General features: G+C 41.3%; 1 protein-coding gene and 1 pseudogene across 1 annotated transcript; both read right to left on the bottom strand.

The window, feature by feature from the left end:
• Window positions 1-1,678: 1,678 nt before the first annotated feature.
• Window positions 1,679-4,034, bottom strand: nanos1 (nanos homolog 1). Its single transcript, XM_034133759.1, has one exon. The coding sequence runs from the start codon at window positions 3,861-3,863 to the stop codon at window positions 3,153-3,155; it is 711 nt and encodes a 236-aa protein (XP_033989650.1). The 5' UTR covers window positions 3,864-4,034; the 3' UTR covers window positions 1,679-3,152.
• A 5,189-nt stretch (window positions 4,035-9,223) lies between these two features.
• LOC117485242 lies at window positions 9,224-15,336 on the bottom strand (annotated as a pseudogene).
• Between the last annotated feature and the right edge of the window lie 206 nt (window positions 15,337-15,542).

Below are 15,542 nucleotides of genomic sequence, written 5' to 3'. Positions count from 1 at the left end.
GAAAGTGAAATATTACCGGGCGGTGCTATGAAGTCACGCCATCTATCAGACTGGTTTCATGAAGGAGTGCCTAATGGGTCTATACTGGTACATCTGTACAAAATGTTGGGCACCACTAATCTAGTGCACAATGACTACATCGCTTGAAACAGGAAACATCCAGTGTAACGACGGGCAGTGTGAATTAATGAATCCTCTAAATCACATTAACAGCAAAGACTAACCAATGCTGCGGAGCATTAGCTGAATCCTAATCACCTGTCAGAGGGGATCCTGCTGCTCATTCTTGGAGATAACTCTGAGTCAACACCTTATGCATAATTCTTCCCATTAATTAAAACATTTTCATTGCTAATATTTATATAAGACTGAGTATAAATATTCAAATACATGGACATTCAGTACATGGCAAAGCTTAAAACAAACCTGCTTCGTCCCCTAAAGCTCTGCAGGACGATCTGTTGTGCACACAAATTGTATACAGCATAGAACCGCACCATCTTAAACATATTATATGATCATGAAAGATACATATCTCATAAAATGGTGAGCTAAGTAGATTATGGACCCAGTCTGCTGAGTGGCTAATGGAGGCCGCGGCGTACAGGGACTAAGACCTGTTAGCTGACTGTGTTTGAAATGCTAACCCTCCAGGCTTTTTCACCACTGTTCTCACTGAGATAAATCCCTGTTGCACTTAGTAGTCATCCATTTTTAATGGCGCAGACTCAGCTGGAGAGATGCATGAAGCCAGAGGAGCGGTGGGGGGGGCAAAGGTGTGGATGACACCAGCTGAATGCCTGGGGCTAATGTACAGTGCTCTTGATGTGTTTTTGCCCTGTATGCTCAGCGTCAGCAGCAATTAGGTGCGTCTGAGGTTGTGTTGGTGGTGAACAGGCCGCAGACAGGCAGCCATTCACAAACACACCATGGTTCTACTCTATTTATTGTTTCCTCGTTGATTTGACATTTGTAGGAAACCAAGAAAGCAGTCACAGCTGCACGACTGTGTACCGCTCCTTCCAGGAAAACAAGAAGCTTCCTGCCTGTTTTTGGAGCCCCTTAATATGTCTGCAGCAGCAGCAGCCATTCCACAGATGGCAGGCAGAGAAGGGCCAGCTATTCAATCCACTTCAGTGCAAACATGATCCGTTTGAATGGTGAGGCATAAGCCAAGACATTCTTGTGTGGGCAGACCTCCCTAAACAACCGCTAACAACCGTGGCTCTGTGTTTGTCCTTCAGAGACAAATCTTTGAGATACCAGAGCAGCGGATCAGTTCGTCCAAAAGCAAAGGTTAGAGGGGAGTTTTTCTCTGGGAAATGTGTTGTTGCATGCATGAGGGCTCAACACTTTCTCTGTTTTAGTATGTCAGTGAGGCAGTCAGTCAAAGGCCTATTAGGGAAAGGCAGGGCTATTCCTGTCAATGTGTTTTTAGTGGAATTTCCTGCTTAAATTCAAACAGTCAATCTAGAAAAGAATGCTTACAGTCAATCTACACTCTTACATATCTTAGGAAAAGTGTATACACCCTCTCAGTCAGATGTTGAGCAAACATGACCACATAGCTCCAAATATTTGATAGGTTTTTATTTCTCTAGTGGATTCATATGTTGTTATTCTGCACAGCAGCATACAGGAAATTGTGGTAAAATATAAATAACAAAGTTCAACAGTGTTTCTTTTTTTTCTATTATTCATTTAATCCAAAAAACCTCTGTTAAAAGTGGCACATTTTGTCAGCCTTTTTCAATACCTTGCACACTCTCAAGAATGTCACATTGAACAACTAAACTTTAAAAAGTATGGGTATAATCATTATGTACAGACAATCACCTTTTGGTGAGCAATGCTTATAGCTTCTTGGAAATTCACTTCCATAATGTTAAATGCAACGAAATGAAAATACAATTATGTTATACAAAGATCAAAAATACTATCAAAACCCTTATTATAAATGGCAGCACTATATCAATAAACTGCTGTTGACATTTGACATGTAAGTACAAAATCCTGTTGAGGTAGCGCCCTCTGAAGTCACTTGTAATGTTAAAATACTGAATAAACATCACTTTATATACAATACAGCAAATCTCTCTTATTTCTTCAATGCAATTTGGATTCCTTTGGTTAACAAAACTGTCATAAATGTGCAGTCCTGCAAGTGACACTTTCAATCATACATTCACAACATTTTTGCATCTTTTTTGGATTCTTCAGGAAAAGAAATAATGGGATCACATGTTATTGAACATTCATTTGCTCTTGTTCCCCCTATGCTCAGAGTGTAGGGTACATGGGACTCTCTCTGTGGTGGGTACTTTGTCAGGGCAAACCAAAACAAAAAGAAAGAAGAACACCAGAGAGAAAGAGAGAGCTGACGGAGAAAGGAAATCCAGTGTGTCGCCCTTATTTGGGAATGTAAACATAAAGAAATGTAGTAAATCTCATTTCTGACTGCTTGTGAAGTCAGATAACATTCTCATAACATAGGATTGGAAAAGAGGTTTGGCTTGGCAACAATTGATTATAATGTTCCCTAGAGAACATGAGCCTTAAACAGAGGCCACATTGTCTCTTTTTTTTTTTTTCTTCCTGCCTCGCAGATTGAATGTCAACTTTTGGGAGCAAGTTGGAAAATATGTTGTGGAGTTTTTGAGGCAGGCAGATGGGATCAAAGAGTTCCTCCTCCACTCAGACGCACAAATGCACTCATGAATGACACATTCTTGAGCTTCTTTAATGGCAAACATAACTTTGGTTTTCTAAGACGAGAAAGAAAATTGCAGCAAGCTTAGCTCACTGTACAAAAATACTTGGTAAGAAATATGACATTCATCCCCTTTGCCAATGTCACTGCGTTTCCCTACATGACCAAAATACTCTTTAAATGTATTCACACTTTGTGATTATTGATACATGTATTTATATGCACACACGCTCAAATGACTATGAACTAGCAAGAAAAATAAATCCAATGTATAAAGCATAAAATTATTCTATGTGGATAAAAGATAACTATAAAAATATAAGAGTTCTTAGAGGAAATCAATATGTTTATGAAACTGGGATAAAGGCTATAGAGCCGAAATCAAAACAGTCATCTGGAAATTGTTCAGTGCAATTCAATTTAACTTTGTAGCCATATCTGCTCAGAATATTTTCATCCTCTTACCCCCCACAGCCCTCCCTCCCTTTAATGGTCGCTGGGATGGCTGGTCTTTAGACAGCGGACAGTATTTGATCGTGTGGGCATTGTCCCCGTTGGCACTGCACAGGGGGCAGGTGTAAGCCCTCAGAATCGGGCACACCACCCTCCCATCCGGGGTCTTCAGGACGTGGGAGCCGTACACCTCCTCTGGCGCTCCGTTATTTCGGCAGAAGACGCAGATTTTGGGCTCCTGCTTGCTCCTGGAGGCGGGTTTACGCATCTTCCTCTCCATGCCGAACAGGTCGAACCCGGCGAAGCTCCCGCCGAAACCCACCTCTCTCTCCGGCAGCTGCACCCCGAGCTGGCTGTGGAAGGGGCTCAGTATGGAGAAACGCTCCTTCAGGTCCAGGATGGAGGTCGGAGGGGGGCTTCCAGAAGGGCAGCAGCAGTCCAGGTGCCCGTTTTCTCCAACTCCTCCCGAGATTACGCACGGACACGCCGGGGAGTCATCCAAACCCAGCGTGGCTTTCAGGGACTCTGTTATGGAGTTGGGATTTTGAGGCATGCTGAGCTTATTATTCTTCGTCACCAACGTGGTGAGCCCGAGATAGTCGTTCCAAAAATTAAAAGTGTAGTCGTAGGGGTTGCGCGCGTTCAAATAGTTGTGATTGAGAAAATCCATGGTCACTTCTGGTCGTTTGCTCGCGGTCATATGAAGATAAACAACCAGAGTAATCCGTTAAAGTCTTTGTAGCCAGAGTTGGTCTCCAGGAATGGTTCATGCACAGCGATGCGGTCTCCAGTGTTCCTGTTATGTTTGAACGTCCTGCGAACAGGCGTTCTGGTTATAAGGACCAGGAGGGCGGGGCGCTCTGCCTTCAAAACCAAGTTTGTGATCAGGATGAAAGCAAGCTCCCTTTCTTCAGAAGCCACATTTAGAAAGACTTGTTTTCGTGCAGGCAGGGGCTCTGTCTGCATCAATCATCATTCCAGAGATTCGGACATTTTCTTGTGGAAAAAAGTTGTTAATAGTTAATGATTTGGGCGCACAGAGAAATAATTACGCGCACAAAGACTAATTACATTATTTCAGCGCGAGTACCGATCAATTAGATGAGGGTGGCTCGGCTCTTTGTTCCCCCCTCGGTGCTAAAACATTACAATTCTGCGTGTTTCGTGGATCAATATCGTTAATCATCGTGCCTGAAAACCATCAGCACCAACCCGGGCGTTCACACACCTTAACCCCTTGTGTGCCAGCAGCAGAGGCCCTTTGTTCCATGAAGCTGCCCTCCTCTCTGTCCAGGGAGGAACAATCTGTTCTCATGCATCCTATTATGTTAAAATGTAACCTATATGAGGCAAGGCTTTTAACCAGATCCTCATGTTTACAGTTTCCACAGCTGGAACAAATACTCTGATTATTTCTTAAATAAATAACCAAATTGGATTTGATTGGTAGTAAATAAAAAGGCAGGTTTCTTGAATAAAATCACAGAGAAAGAAAAAAAGACATTGTATTGTATATGTTTATAACCTTTTTGTAATCAAATGTCTGTTTACATCCAGAATTGTAAACTTAATAGAAGGAAATAACCCTTTATGACGTCTCGTGGCGTATTAAACTCCAGTTTAACTGTGACATGCTGTGAGTCCTGGCATTAAAAACCTCGTAAAATCCAGACAAAACAACACATCAGTCCTCTCAGTCCTGATGTAAACACAACATGCAGAGCTGCTCTTCGACAGGGGGCAGCAGAGTGCAGTTACAGGTCAGTCCATAAACACCAAAGACCCCTCCCTACCTTCTTTCCTCCTGAATGAGAGTGGCAAACAACACCTACAGTAGTGAAGGCTGGAAGATGAAGTCAGCCATGATGTCCTCATAACAGTCAGATGTCATTAAAGTATATTGTGATTTCACTGAAGCAACACTGGTCATTCACAGAGAGGAGTTCACAGCAACTGCACAGAACAATCACGTAGGACTCATAATCCAAAGAATATACAATACATGTCTGGGTTCTAGTATATCTAATAATGCATGTGTACAAATGTGGGACTACATAAAAAACACCAGCATACATTTGTCCATAAAGTGTTGTTAAAGGGTCAGTTCACCTTGCCAAACAATCTGTTGCTTACTGTTAGTGTTATGCAGCCATTATTCTTTTGTTTGGCACCAGTAGCACCTTAGACAACTGTGATAAGCATAATGCAAAAATAATCATAATCCAGTGATTTGATATCAATTAATTAAATGATATAATAAAGAAACAGCACTTACTATAACATGATGTCATCACACATGACATGGAATTACCACATTCTTAGTCTGTTCTAATATTTCTTCACTATTGTAAGAAAAGTTATACAATAAAGTGATCTTTAAGAGACAGGTTCCTACCCAAGAAAGGTCAACCATTTAAGTTGTTTCAATGTCTTAAAGCCACATCTTGATGTTTGCCTTTCCACCCTGTAAAAAGACACATCTGTTGGGGTTGCGAGAGATATAAAGAAAAACGTTGTACTGAAGGTTAGACAAAGTGGAACATGTTGCCTTTAGATGTAGCCTCAATTGAAGCGAGTGAGTTGTGATGTAATCAATCTGAAACATCACATTCACAGTATCTCCGATATGTTTGATATGGTGTGGTTTTATAAAGAGCAGTAGACCTCATCATGTCTGTTTCTATACATCTGTAAAACTGCCGCTTTGTTTACATCAAAAAGAGAATCTCTTAGTCTTTACATTTGCAAGATATCCCCTCAAGTATCCTGTCAATCAACGTGCAGCACATAGACTCTCCTTCAGTGATAGAAGTGATCCAGATTGTGGTTCTCGGGGGGGAATATGAGGCAGTAAACAGTGCGTTCTCTCTCCTCTGATCCTGTGATGAAGTGGGCAGCTCAGGAATGTGGAAGCGGCCCTCTTGAAACAATGATAACACGACTGACTGGTGTTCTAATTAAAACTTCCAGGGGGAGGCTGCAAGAACTCACTGACTTGAAAAGCTTCACATCTATTTTTAAGGGATCTAATAAGAATGTGCTACCTTTTAGGAGACAGAGTGATAAAGGCAGAACAGAAGCACGGTCCGATGAGTTTCAGAGGCCATTCTGTAGGTTCAGCAAGTTAGTTTGAAATAGTATTGGCTGCTCATTGGATTTCCACTCCAGAGCTGGTGCAAAATATGAATTTCATGATGAGGCATTAATAATGTACATGTAATCGCCAATTCTTTTTTTGCAAGCCAGGGCAGATTGTGCGAGCAGATTCCTGTGTTGCTGCAGAGCAACTGAAATATTCATGGCCATATTATTTCTTAATTTTGTTGTGACTAAGAGGGATTAATACTCCTCCATTAACTAAAGCTAATTCTGCGGCCGCCTCGAGGTTGTGTGAGTATATTGGACAAGGAAGTGAGATTAGCAGGGGAATGATGCATAACATCAGCGGGGGAGCTCTGGCCTGTAAATCGATTTGGGAATCACACGGACTAAGTGATTGTTGTGTAAGTGTTTGTTTTTTTACAGCGAGAAAAACACGGATCATCAGGAAAAGTGGTGGCTGGCTGAGGAAGTCACTTTGTTTTTAATCACCACATCAAATTTCCAGCGTGGGCTCATTAGCAATGTGAGACTACCATTTACAATGTTTGTGTGCAAGATGTATTATGCAATGCAAATCAGCTCAGGCATGCCGTTTGCTGAAGTTAGGGGTATGATAATGTGTGATTTATACCATCCCGTCGAGCTAATCTGCTTCATACATTATGATTACAATCAGAAATACATCTGCGCTATGATCCTGGCCTTGTTTTGTGGCAAACAGAACAAAATGTGATTCATTTGGGGTGAAACTCACTCCATATTTGACAAGATAAATGAAAGATTGATGGTGTAAAATGCATGAAGAAATCCGATGCCTTTTTTCTTCCAACCCTATTGCATCTGCTCATACTGATAGTAATAATTTAAATGCATCATTTGGGCATGTTTTGAATCACTACCATAAGATATTGTGTCTGTTACCTCTTAGGAAGAATTGGAGAACACATTTCTCTGTGAAATACCAGCATGTGTTTCTGTGGCTGCCTTCAATCTGTTGCTTATTTCATGAGGCAAATTTCAGTAGTGGCCTTGGAGAGGTGAACACATTGGGAAGGTTTACACAAAGCACACACACAGGTTTCTGCATACACTGCTGCCATGGATAAATCATTACAATGCCTTTCTCAAAGATATTACTGAAGTGGATATTCCCTCCAACTCTATTTAAGCTCATAATCCAGACCCCTGCCCCACCAAAGGATCATAATACTCTTTTTGTATTACACCCACCCCCTTCTATATGTTTACAGAGCGACATATTGATCACGAAACAATACATAATGGGTTTGCAGAGATTGCCGAAATATCAATGTTGCCGTATCGATTGCTCTAATGAAGATGAATGCTGAATCACTCAGTGTGAAAATGGCTCACGTGCATTTTGCAACATGCATTATCCATACCTACTTTCTTTCCCCGATCACGGCAGAACGACGGCTCGTTCATTTTGAGTCCCAAAGATTACCATGTGTTTTCATTCGCATCCATTAGAACTCTGTTTGTGATTATGCAAATGAGAAAACATGCAGGAAATGTAATCAGAGCGCAAATTTGATTCCACGTGAAAAAAATTGCTCGAGGGTGGGTGCTTGATCGCGTATTATTGAGCAACCAAATGATGTTCAATATTTGTTTTCACAGTGGGCCTCTGCTTGGACACGCCACAGCTTTATAGGCTTAAGGTTTGCAAGGTTTGGAGGCTTCAAGTTAACAGCGCTGCATAAGGTTTGATTATCCTTTGTTCTCCCTGGAGATGCTGAATGGGAAGTGCAGTTAATGGGAAACATTTCCATATCAGCAGCCGAGCACAGCAGCTTGTGTTTACGCATTTTTATTATTGTTGTGTCCCCTGAACCACATATCTAAGTGCTCAGTTTTCTTTTGTTCCCCAGATGAACAGCAAGAAAATGGGCTCTTTGTAATTGCACAGGAACTCGGAGGATGCCATTGTACCATTACGTGTGCCACTGTAGATAACTGGTGATTACACTGAATGTAACTCCAGTAGCATGAAAGAATTGAAACTAATAAAGCATGTCAGTCAATATGAGGTGTCTGTTTATCAAGCTCAGAGATGTAGAACAAACAAATGTCATTTGGCTTTCATTTGTCTCAAGGTAACAGGAGGGCTGTTTTATGTCATTAAGTCTCGGGAAACAATAGCTGTCAGTGTTGGGCTCTAAAGCCTTGACAGTTTTGTATTTACACCCCCTACAACCTGACCTTGTATCCGTCGACATGCAGATCGAGGCAAAAGCAAATGAGGCTACATGATTTGCATCAACCACGAATACAATTTCTGAATCGGTACTAGAAATGTGCCCCTGAATACATTTGTAAATGTTTCCCCAGGAGAGAAATTAATTTCCCAACTTTTTAATACCAAAAATGGAGTGCCTTTCATTGTGCATATACGGTAATGTTAAATATCTAGGTTTGTGGGGCATGTGATCTCAGGTGTGGCCATCCTTAAGGAATTGTTCAACCCAAAATGTAGGCAGTCATGAGCCCACCCCCTTACCTGTGAGACCCCATTTGTCAGTTCTTTGTTCAAAAATGTAACACCATATTTTTCTATTTTTGGGTAGAGGCTCACTTTTTACTTTAAGGCTATCCTCAGCTTTTTAAATGAGTTGCCTTCAGCTTGGGGCTTCACCTTAAAAAGTTTCCAAGTTCAGAGTCAATGGTTAAGTGAAAGACTAAGTGGCATTATGAATAAGTGACCCATGCTTCAGATGTCTGCCTTTGATTTTGAAGAGATTTGCATCTAAAGCCAAGAAACCGTTTTAGACAAACTTGCTGTGTTATTAGATTCCTTGGCCATGGTTTAAAATGCATTAAAATATAAAACCGCAACATCAAGTGAGATTTTCAACGTAACGCTACCAGAGGGAAATAAAGCCTCCTGTTCTTCCACATATTCAGAAAAAGCACAAATTCACTGAAGTTAGCGCACAATATTTTATTTCACCGGCTTGAACAAATCTCAATTCCAGTTAACAAACTAATTGACCCACAGACAAAGAAAATAAAGAGGGTTACTGTAATGAGGATTAAGTTGCATTAGTGTAGCTTGAGGGTACAATCATGTCTCCATACATGCAGTCTTCTTCCAAAGCCAGGTTGTACTTGCTTCCACTCCCTCCTTTTGTAGGCACTGGTCACAATCTTGAGCCAGCCTTCCTCACCCTAAAGAGAGAAATCTCAGGTTATTTGGATATTAAATGAAGTGCATCACATGCATTTCAATTTACTCTAATTTTTAAATGCCAAGTTCAAAAGTAACTGAAGCCCTTTAAAATGGTATGTCTCACCCATGGTTCGCCCCAGGAGTTGCGGACAATCCAGTACTCAGTGCCGTTTTCTACCGTCCAGCCTGCCACTGACACAATGTGGTTGATGAATGTCGTCTCAATATACTCGGTGTACCCCGGTGTGCAAGTCCAGTTTCTCCGTGGCCATGATTCCACAGCTGAGGGAAGACAGATTCAAGTTATCAGACTTTAGGAAAGTAGTTCATTTACAGCCATCACTAGGGTTTTTGAAGTGAAGGCTGTCCTAAAACTTTGAACGCTTCAAATGCAGCATGCATACAATTCTCTGCAAAACCAGTTTCTAAAAGATCTTTAGCTCAACCTGATGGGTCCTCCAGCGTAGATTTCTGCCATCATGTCCTTGCGCCCACTGACTGCTCCAAAGTCACCTACTTTCCACAGAGTGTAGTTCTGCACAATGTTGCACGCCCCGAAAGTTGTGCAAGTCCCACATTCATTGAAGGGCTTGCATTCTGAAAACATTCATACCAAGTGCACTCATTTGTTGGAGTTCTTACTCTGGTCAATCGCCTGGTAGTTGTTGCAGGTCTCGTCGGGGATCCCGTGTTTGTGAGCGTACTCCCACACCCCTCCATGGTCTCCTCCGTGACAGGTGCCAGCGTCAGCGCAGTTCACCACGTGTTGGATGGACAGATAAGCCGACGGCCAAGCGTCTCGCCTCTTAATGTTGATGCGATCTACACAAGGCGGAGAAAATAGTGTTTATCATAGAACAGTGTTCACTTAAAGACTAGAGCAGACCTGGGCATCGTACGGCCCCCGGGCCACATACGGCCCTTTGGTTGACTCTGACCGGCCCGTGTAAGGCTAATTGGAAATTACAAAATAAACATATTTTCTAACTTTACCTCATGCATGGACTAAAGCTGCATTGCTTTTATTTTGAAGTTGTTTTTTATTCACGTGCATAATGACGCAATACGTATATCAAGACGTGCACATTATAGAGTGGCGAAGTCCCTCCCACTTACTTCCGGGGTATGGGACCTTATTCCGGAAAAGTTATGCATTGAAGTCAATGGGGAGAGAAAACTTATCTTTCGATCCCGTTTGAATTGTGCCATGAATTACACATATGATGTTTGTCAATCTTAAAAAATCATTTCCATGTCAAAAAAGTCACAGTTTGTCGTAAAACTGTTGAAATATAAGACTATGAAAAATACGTAACTAGAAAGACTACAAATCCCAGAGTCGCGTAAGTGATGTCACAATTGTTTACCTCCACCATTCAGATACCTAAAATCAGCGCAATATAGATATAATCTATCTATATGGCGCTGGCTAAGATAAGATAACTTTAACAAGATGCCTGTGTGCTTAGTACCAGGTTGTTATTATACCAGCAATGGGTCTTGCTCGTTCTTTTGCTTCCCGTCTGATGAAACGACCAGGAGTGGCTTGATCAAGTTAGCTACCTAGCTAGTAGCTAGCACGTTAGTTAGCATTACAGCCTTGTCATTTTTATTAGCCTTAACATGAAGTAACATTAAGTAACCCAAAATGTTAAACAGTAAGAGTAGTAGTCATATGTCGTGAACCCTTTGAATAGTACTGTCACCGGTGTGATCATTCTATAATACACCATTTAATTCCGGGGGAGAAATGCTAACGCTAACGTTAGCATCGGCGATCTTTTCTACTTCATGCTATCTGCACAAATGGTTGACATTAAACATTAAAACGACCAGGCAGTTCAGAGAGAATCAAAGGAAGGCAGGCTTTGCATGACATTCTTCAGGACGTGTTTCATTGTGGTGATAGTCAATCGTTTGTTGACAAGACAGTAGTGACGGCCATCTTGGTGACGTGTGTGGTTGACCAGAGATGTAGTTCATTGAGCCTTTCACACAAACAAATGTGTTACTTCACAGTTTTACGACACATTTTAATTTTTTTGACTTGCAAAATTATCTTTTAAATTGACAAACATCATATGTGTAATTCGTGGCACAATTCAAACGGGATTGAAAGATAATCTTTCTCTCTCCATTGACTTCAATGCATAACTTTTCCGAAATAAGGTCCCATGGGGCTCAACCGGAAGGGGAGGGACTTCCCCACTCTATAGGATCCTTGTCACAAGACGACTTTAGCCCTCAAAAAAATGTCCGCTAAAAAAAGAAAGGTAGATGCTGAATGCAGGGTTTTCAACAAAAATTGGACTGCTAAGTATTTATTTACTGAAGTCGGAGGTAAAACCGTGTGTTTAGTTTGCGGGGAGCAGATCGCCGTGTTTAAGGAGTACAATGTGAGTCGACATTACGAGACGAAACACGCGGGGAAATATAAAAACTTGACTGACGCTGAAAAGGCGCGGACATCGGAAGCTTTGCTAGCTAAGCTGCAAAAGCAGCAAGGCTTTTTTACCAAGCTTCACACATCCAGTGATGCAGCAACCATGACCAGCTTTGTGATATCCCACAAAATTGCTAAAAACAGTAAGCCGTTCTCGGAGGGGGAGTTTGTCAAAAGAATGCTTGGTGGACTCTGCAGCACTAATATGCCCTGAAAAAAAAGCCGCATTTGAGCAAGTCCCGCTGTCCAGGCGAACCGTGACTAGAAGGATCGAGGACATTGCGGGGAATCTGGAGCTTCAGCTGCAACGTGAAGTGGCAAGTTACGACTTTTTCTCCTTGGCTTTGGACGAGAGCTGTGATGTCCGCGACACAGCCCAGTTACTCGTATTCGTCCGCGGGATAACACCGGACTTCAAGATTACGGAGGAGCTGGCAGCAATGCGGTCGATGAAAGGGACGACGACAGGGAGCGATCTGTTCACGGAGGTAAACGAGTGCATGGACACGCATACATATGTGAACAAACATTTTCAATTATGAAGTTTACGAAATCCAGGTATAGATCCTCTCTCACTGATGATCATCTGTCAGCTGTGCTTCGCATCTCCACCTCAGACATTCAACCTGACTTTGATGCACTCGTTAAAGCCCCGCAGAGACTAGATTTCTCTCACTGAACAAGAAAAGAGAACTTAAAAACACCAAATGAGGTGGTTAGACTACAAATGTTGGCATGTAAAGGCACCAACTAGCAGTGAACTGGGACACTTTCTTTGGAAGCCTTTTTCTCAAAATCACAGTTCAGTGATGTTTAGTGACAGTTCAATATGATGTATCTTGCTTAATATTTGGAGTACAAAGACAATATTGTGATGTCTTTAGAATGCTAAGAACCTCTTTCCAACAGTAAATGAAACTCAAAATGTGTTTGAGTGAATGTGACTGAAAATGTTCACTAATATGAGTCACAAATGGTGAAAAACGTTCATTTTGTTTACCATTGTTTTGGGAAATTTGATTTAATAAATGACATTTTTTTGTAAGGCAACCTCACTTTTTCATTGCTTAACTATAACATATACTCTTACCAGCTTGTCAAAACAATGCTATTTACTGCTTTTTATAAAGAAATACAATTAATATTATGCAGAATTGAGTTCAGCCTTTTGGCCCGGCCCTCCACAATATTTTCAGTTTCTCATGTGGCCCCATGGAAAAAATAATTGCCCACCCCTGGACTAGAGCATGGTCAGGTCTAGGCTTGTGGAGAGTGTGGTAGCTTTAGCCATATTTACATGCATGTTTAAACAGGGTTCATGTTTATTTGCAATGAATGCTTGATAGCTCTGTCTGCAATAGAAGAACCAGGAAAACACACCATACATGCATTTTAAGGGTTGTTGGTCTAATCCAACTGTTGTGCAATCATTTCTTTAACCTTAAACTTTGTCGAAGTCTTTTTTGGAAATTGTAAGTCATCTACAGTATAGTATAGTGCTTAATTTGTAAAAACAATGTTTAACCAAAAAACTCAAATGTTTGGATGCTCCAAGATAGATCAAAACAGTTTTAAGGAGACCATATACTTAAAAATGGTATCACTTAAGTGTTAAAAGTACAATTCGTAGCAATAACAGTTGTGTTGATCGAGCCGCAGTACTGAGGGATGTGCTGGTTACGGGTAGTGGAGACGAAGTTCACGCCATTTACGTTCCTCCAGTCCCAGGACTTGGGCAGCTGAGCGAGGTTCAGGAGTTCACTTGCACGAGCAGCAGTTCTATTTAAGAGCTGCAGGTTTAGTGGTCAGATATTGTGGTGAGGCAGAGGCAAAAAGCACAGCCAGAGGAATAGACAAGTTTGGATGTTTCAACCTTTTTTTAAATGAAGCCCGGCCAAACTCACGAATGGTATTAAATCAAGTCAGAGAAAATGACAAGGCAGGCAAACCACACAGTTGGAACGCCGAGAACTGTATTCCTTTTTTTATTACAGTAAGTACACGATTATTTGTGCAGAGTTAAACTTTCCCAAGCATACCTTCCCAGAACCTTCACTGGCAAAAGTTTAACTCAAACCATCTGTCACCTAAGATGAACTACAGTTTACAACATGTGAAGTGTCACCAGGGCCGGCCCTAGGCACTGGCGAACTAGCCGGTCGCCTAGGGCGCCAGATCTGGAGGGGCGCTGCGCTGGGAGAAAAAAATAAAAATAATAATAATTTAATTAATGAATTTTAAATTTGTATTCTGCCTAATTTTCTACCCTTGATGTAATACATTTACATTAATAATGTAATAAAGTAAACACCATTTGCACCCCGGGCCAGTCAACATTTTGCATTTGCCCTGTACGATGGGCGCTGTAAGTGATGAAAGTGGGGGATGTACTTATCAGGCGCCCGCAGCTCACAGCCAAAGTGAGAGAGAGCCTCCGAGCGAGCGAGAGAGAGAGAGAGAGGGCGAGCATCGGTACCGCGGATTGTTGTTGGATTGAGGCTGATAACTACAGCTCAGTGAGGTAAAGGACTCAGTGTTCAGATAGTTCACTTTAGTCTAAGTTATCTCAGTGGGTCTCAAACGGCTTGGTCACCATTTATGTAAACACATATTTCCAAGGCACACCTTTATAATTATTGGGATAAATAACAGGTTTGAAATCATTCCAATGTATACTATAGGACAGTAAACCAAACATATCGTTTAAAACTGGAGATATAAATAAATGTTAACTAGGTAAAATAAGATATGAATGAACAACAAAAATTAAATACGTTACATTCATTTGTTATTGGTCATTTGATTATTAAAATGTAAACCGATCTTTTTCATATGGGTGTTTAGAGTTGTACCCCCTAGATCTAGTCTCTAGTAATTCTGCTCAAAGTGCTCCAGATTGAAGCATTTTACTTTCAAATGTTAAAATCTTTCCGTGGTCTAACCAACATGTCAATACGTTTCAGTTTGTGTGGTGTATTGGGCTTTTGTAGAGATTTTTCATTTATTCTTTATATATTCTATTGTGTATTGCTTGGAGGGGCGGGGGGGCACCACATCATAATCTCGCCTAGGGCACCAAAATGTCTAGGGCCGGCCCTGAGTGTCATTGAGGGCAAACACAGCATAAGAGGTAATTTTGGACAAGTAATTGGTCAAATATTACTTGGAAACAGCAAAACGTTTTCATAAAACTATCCAAATTCCTTTAAATGACAATTTATTTTCAGTACTTACATTCAGAGTTCCTTTAGACCCCAACAGAAAGACATAACATGAGAAACAACAGGAAGCTAAAAAGGCTACTTACTTCACCCCCAAAGTCAGGTTTCCTCGGCACCGGCTGGTAACAACTTGGTGTCTCTCTAAAAAATGTTTTTGCTGAAACAGCGAGAGACATGAGCAGGACGGCAAACACAACAAACTGAACCATGTTGAAGTTCAGAGCATCAAACAACATGCTACACATCACTTGGGTTTGTCTTTTATACCCCAGAGAGAGGAGAGCGCCCTGCTGCGAGTCATTCATTTAAGCTGATCAGAGTTTATTGATCTCACCTGGAGTCTGTCTGCAGGTTGGAGTGAACACATTCAGCCAGGATCAGATTAGCTGCAGAGTAATGGACTGCTATACTTTAGATTTAACA

The sequence above is a fragment of the Trematomus bernacchii genome, unplaced genomic scaffold (genome assembly GCF_902827165.1).
Source record: "Trematomus bernacchii unplaced genomic scaffold, fTreBer1.1, whole genome shotgun sequence".
NCBI lineage: Eukaryota > Metazoa > Chordata > Actinopteri > Perciformes > Nototheniidae > Trematomus > Trematomus bernacchii.
This window is presented reverse-complemented; position numbering and strand designations above follow the sequence as displayed.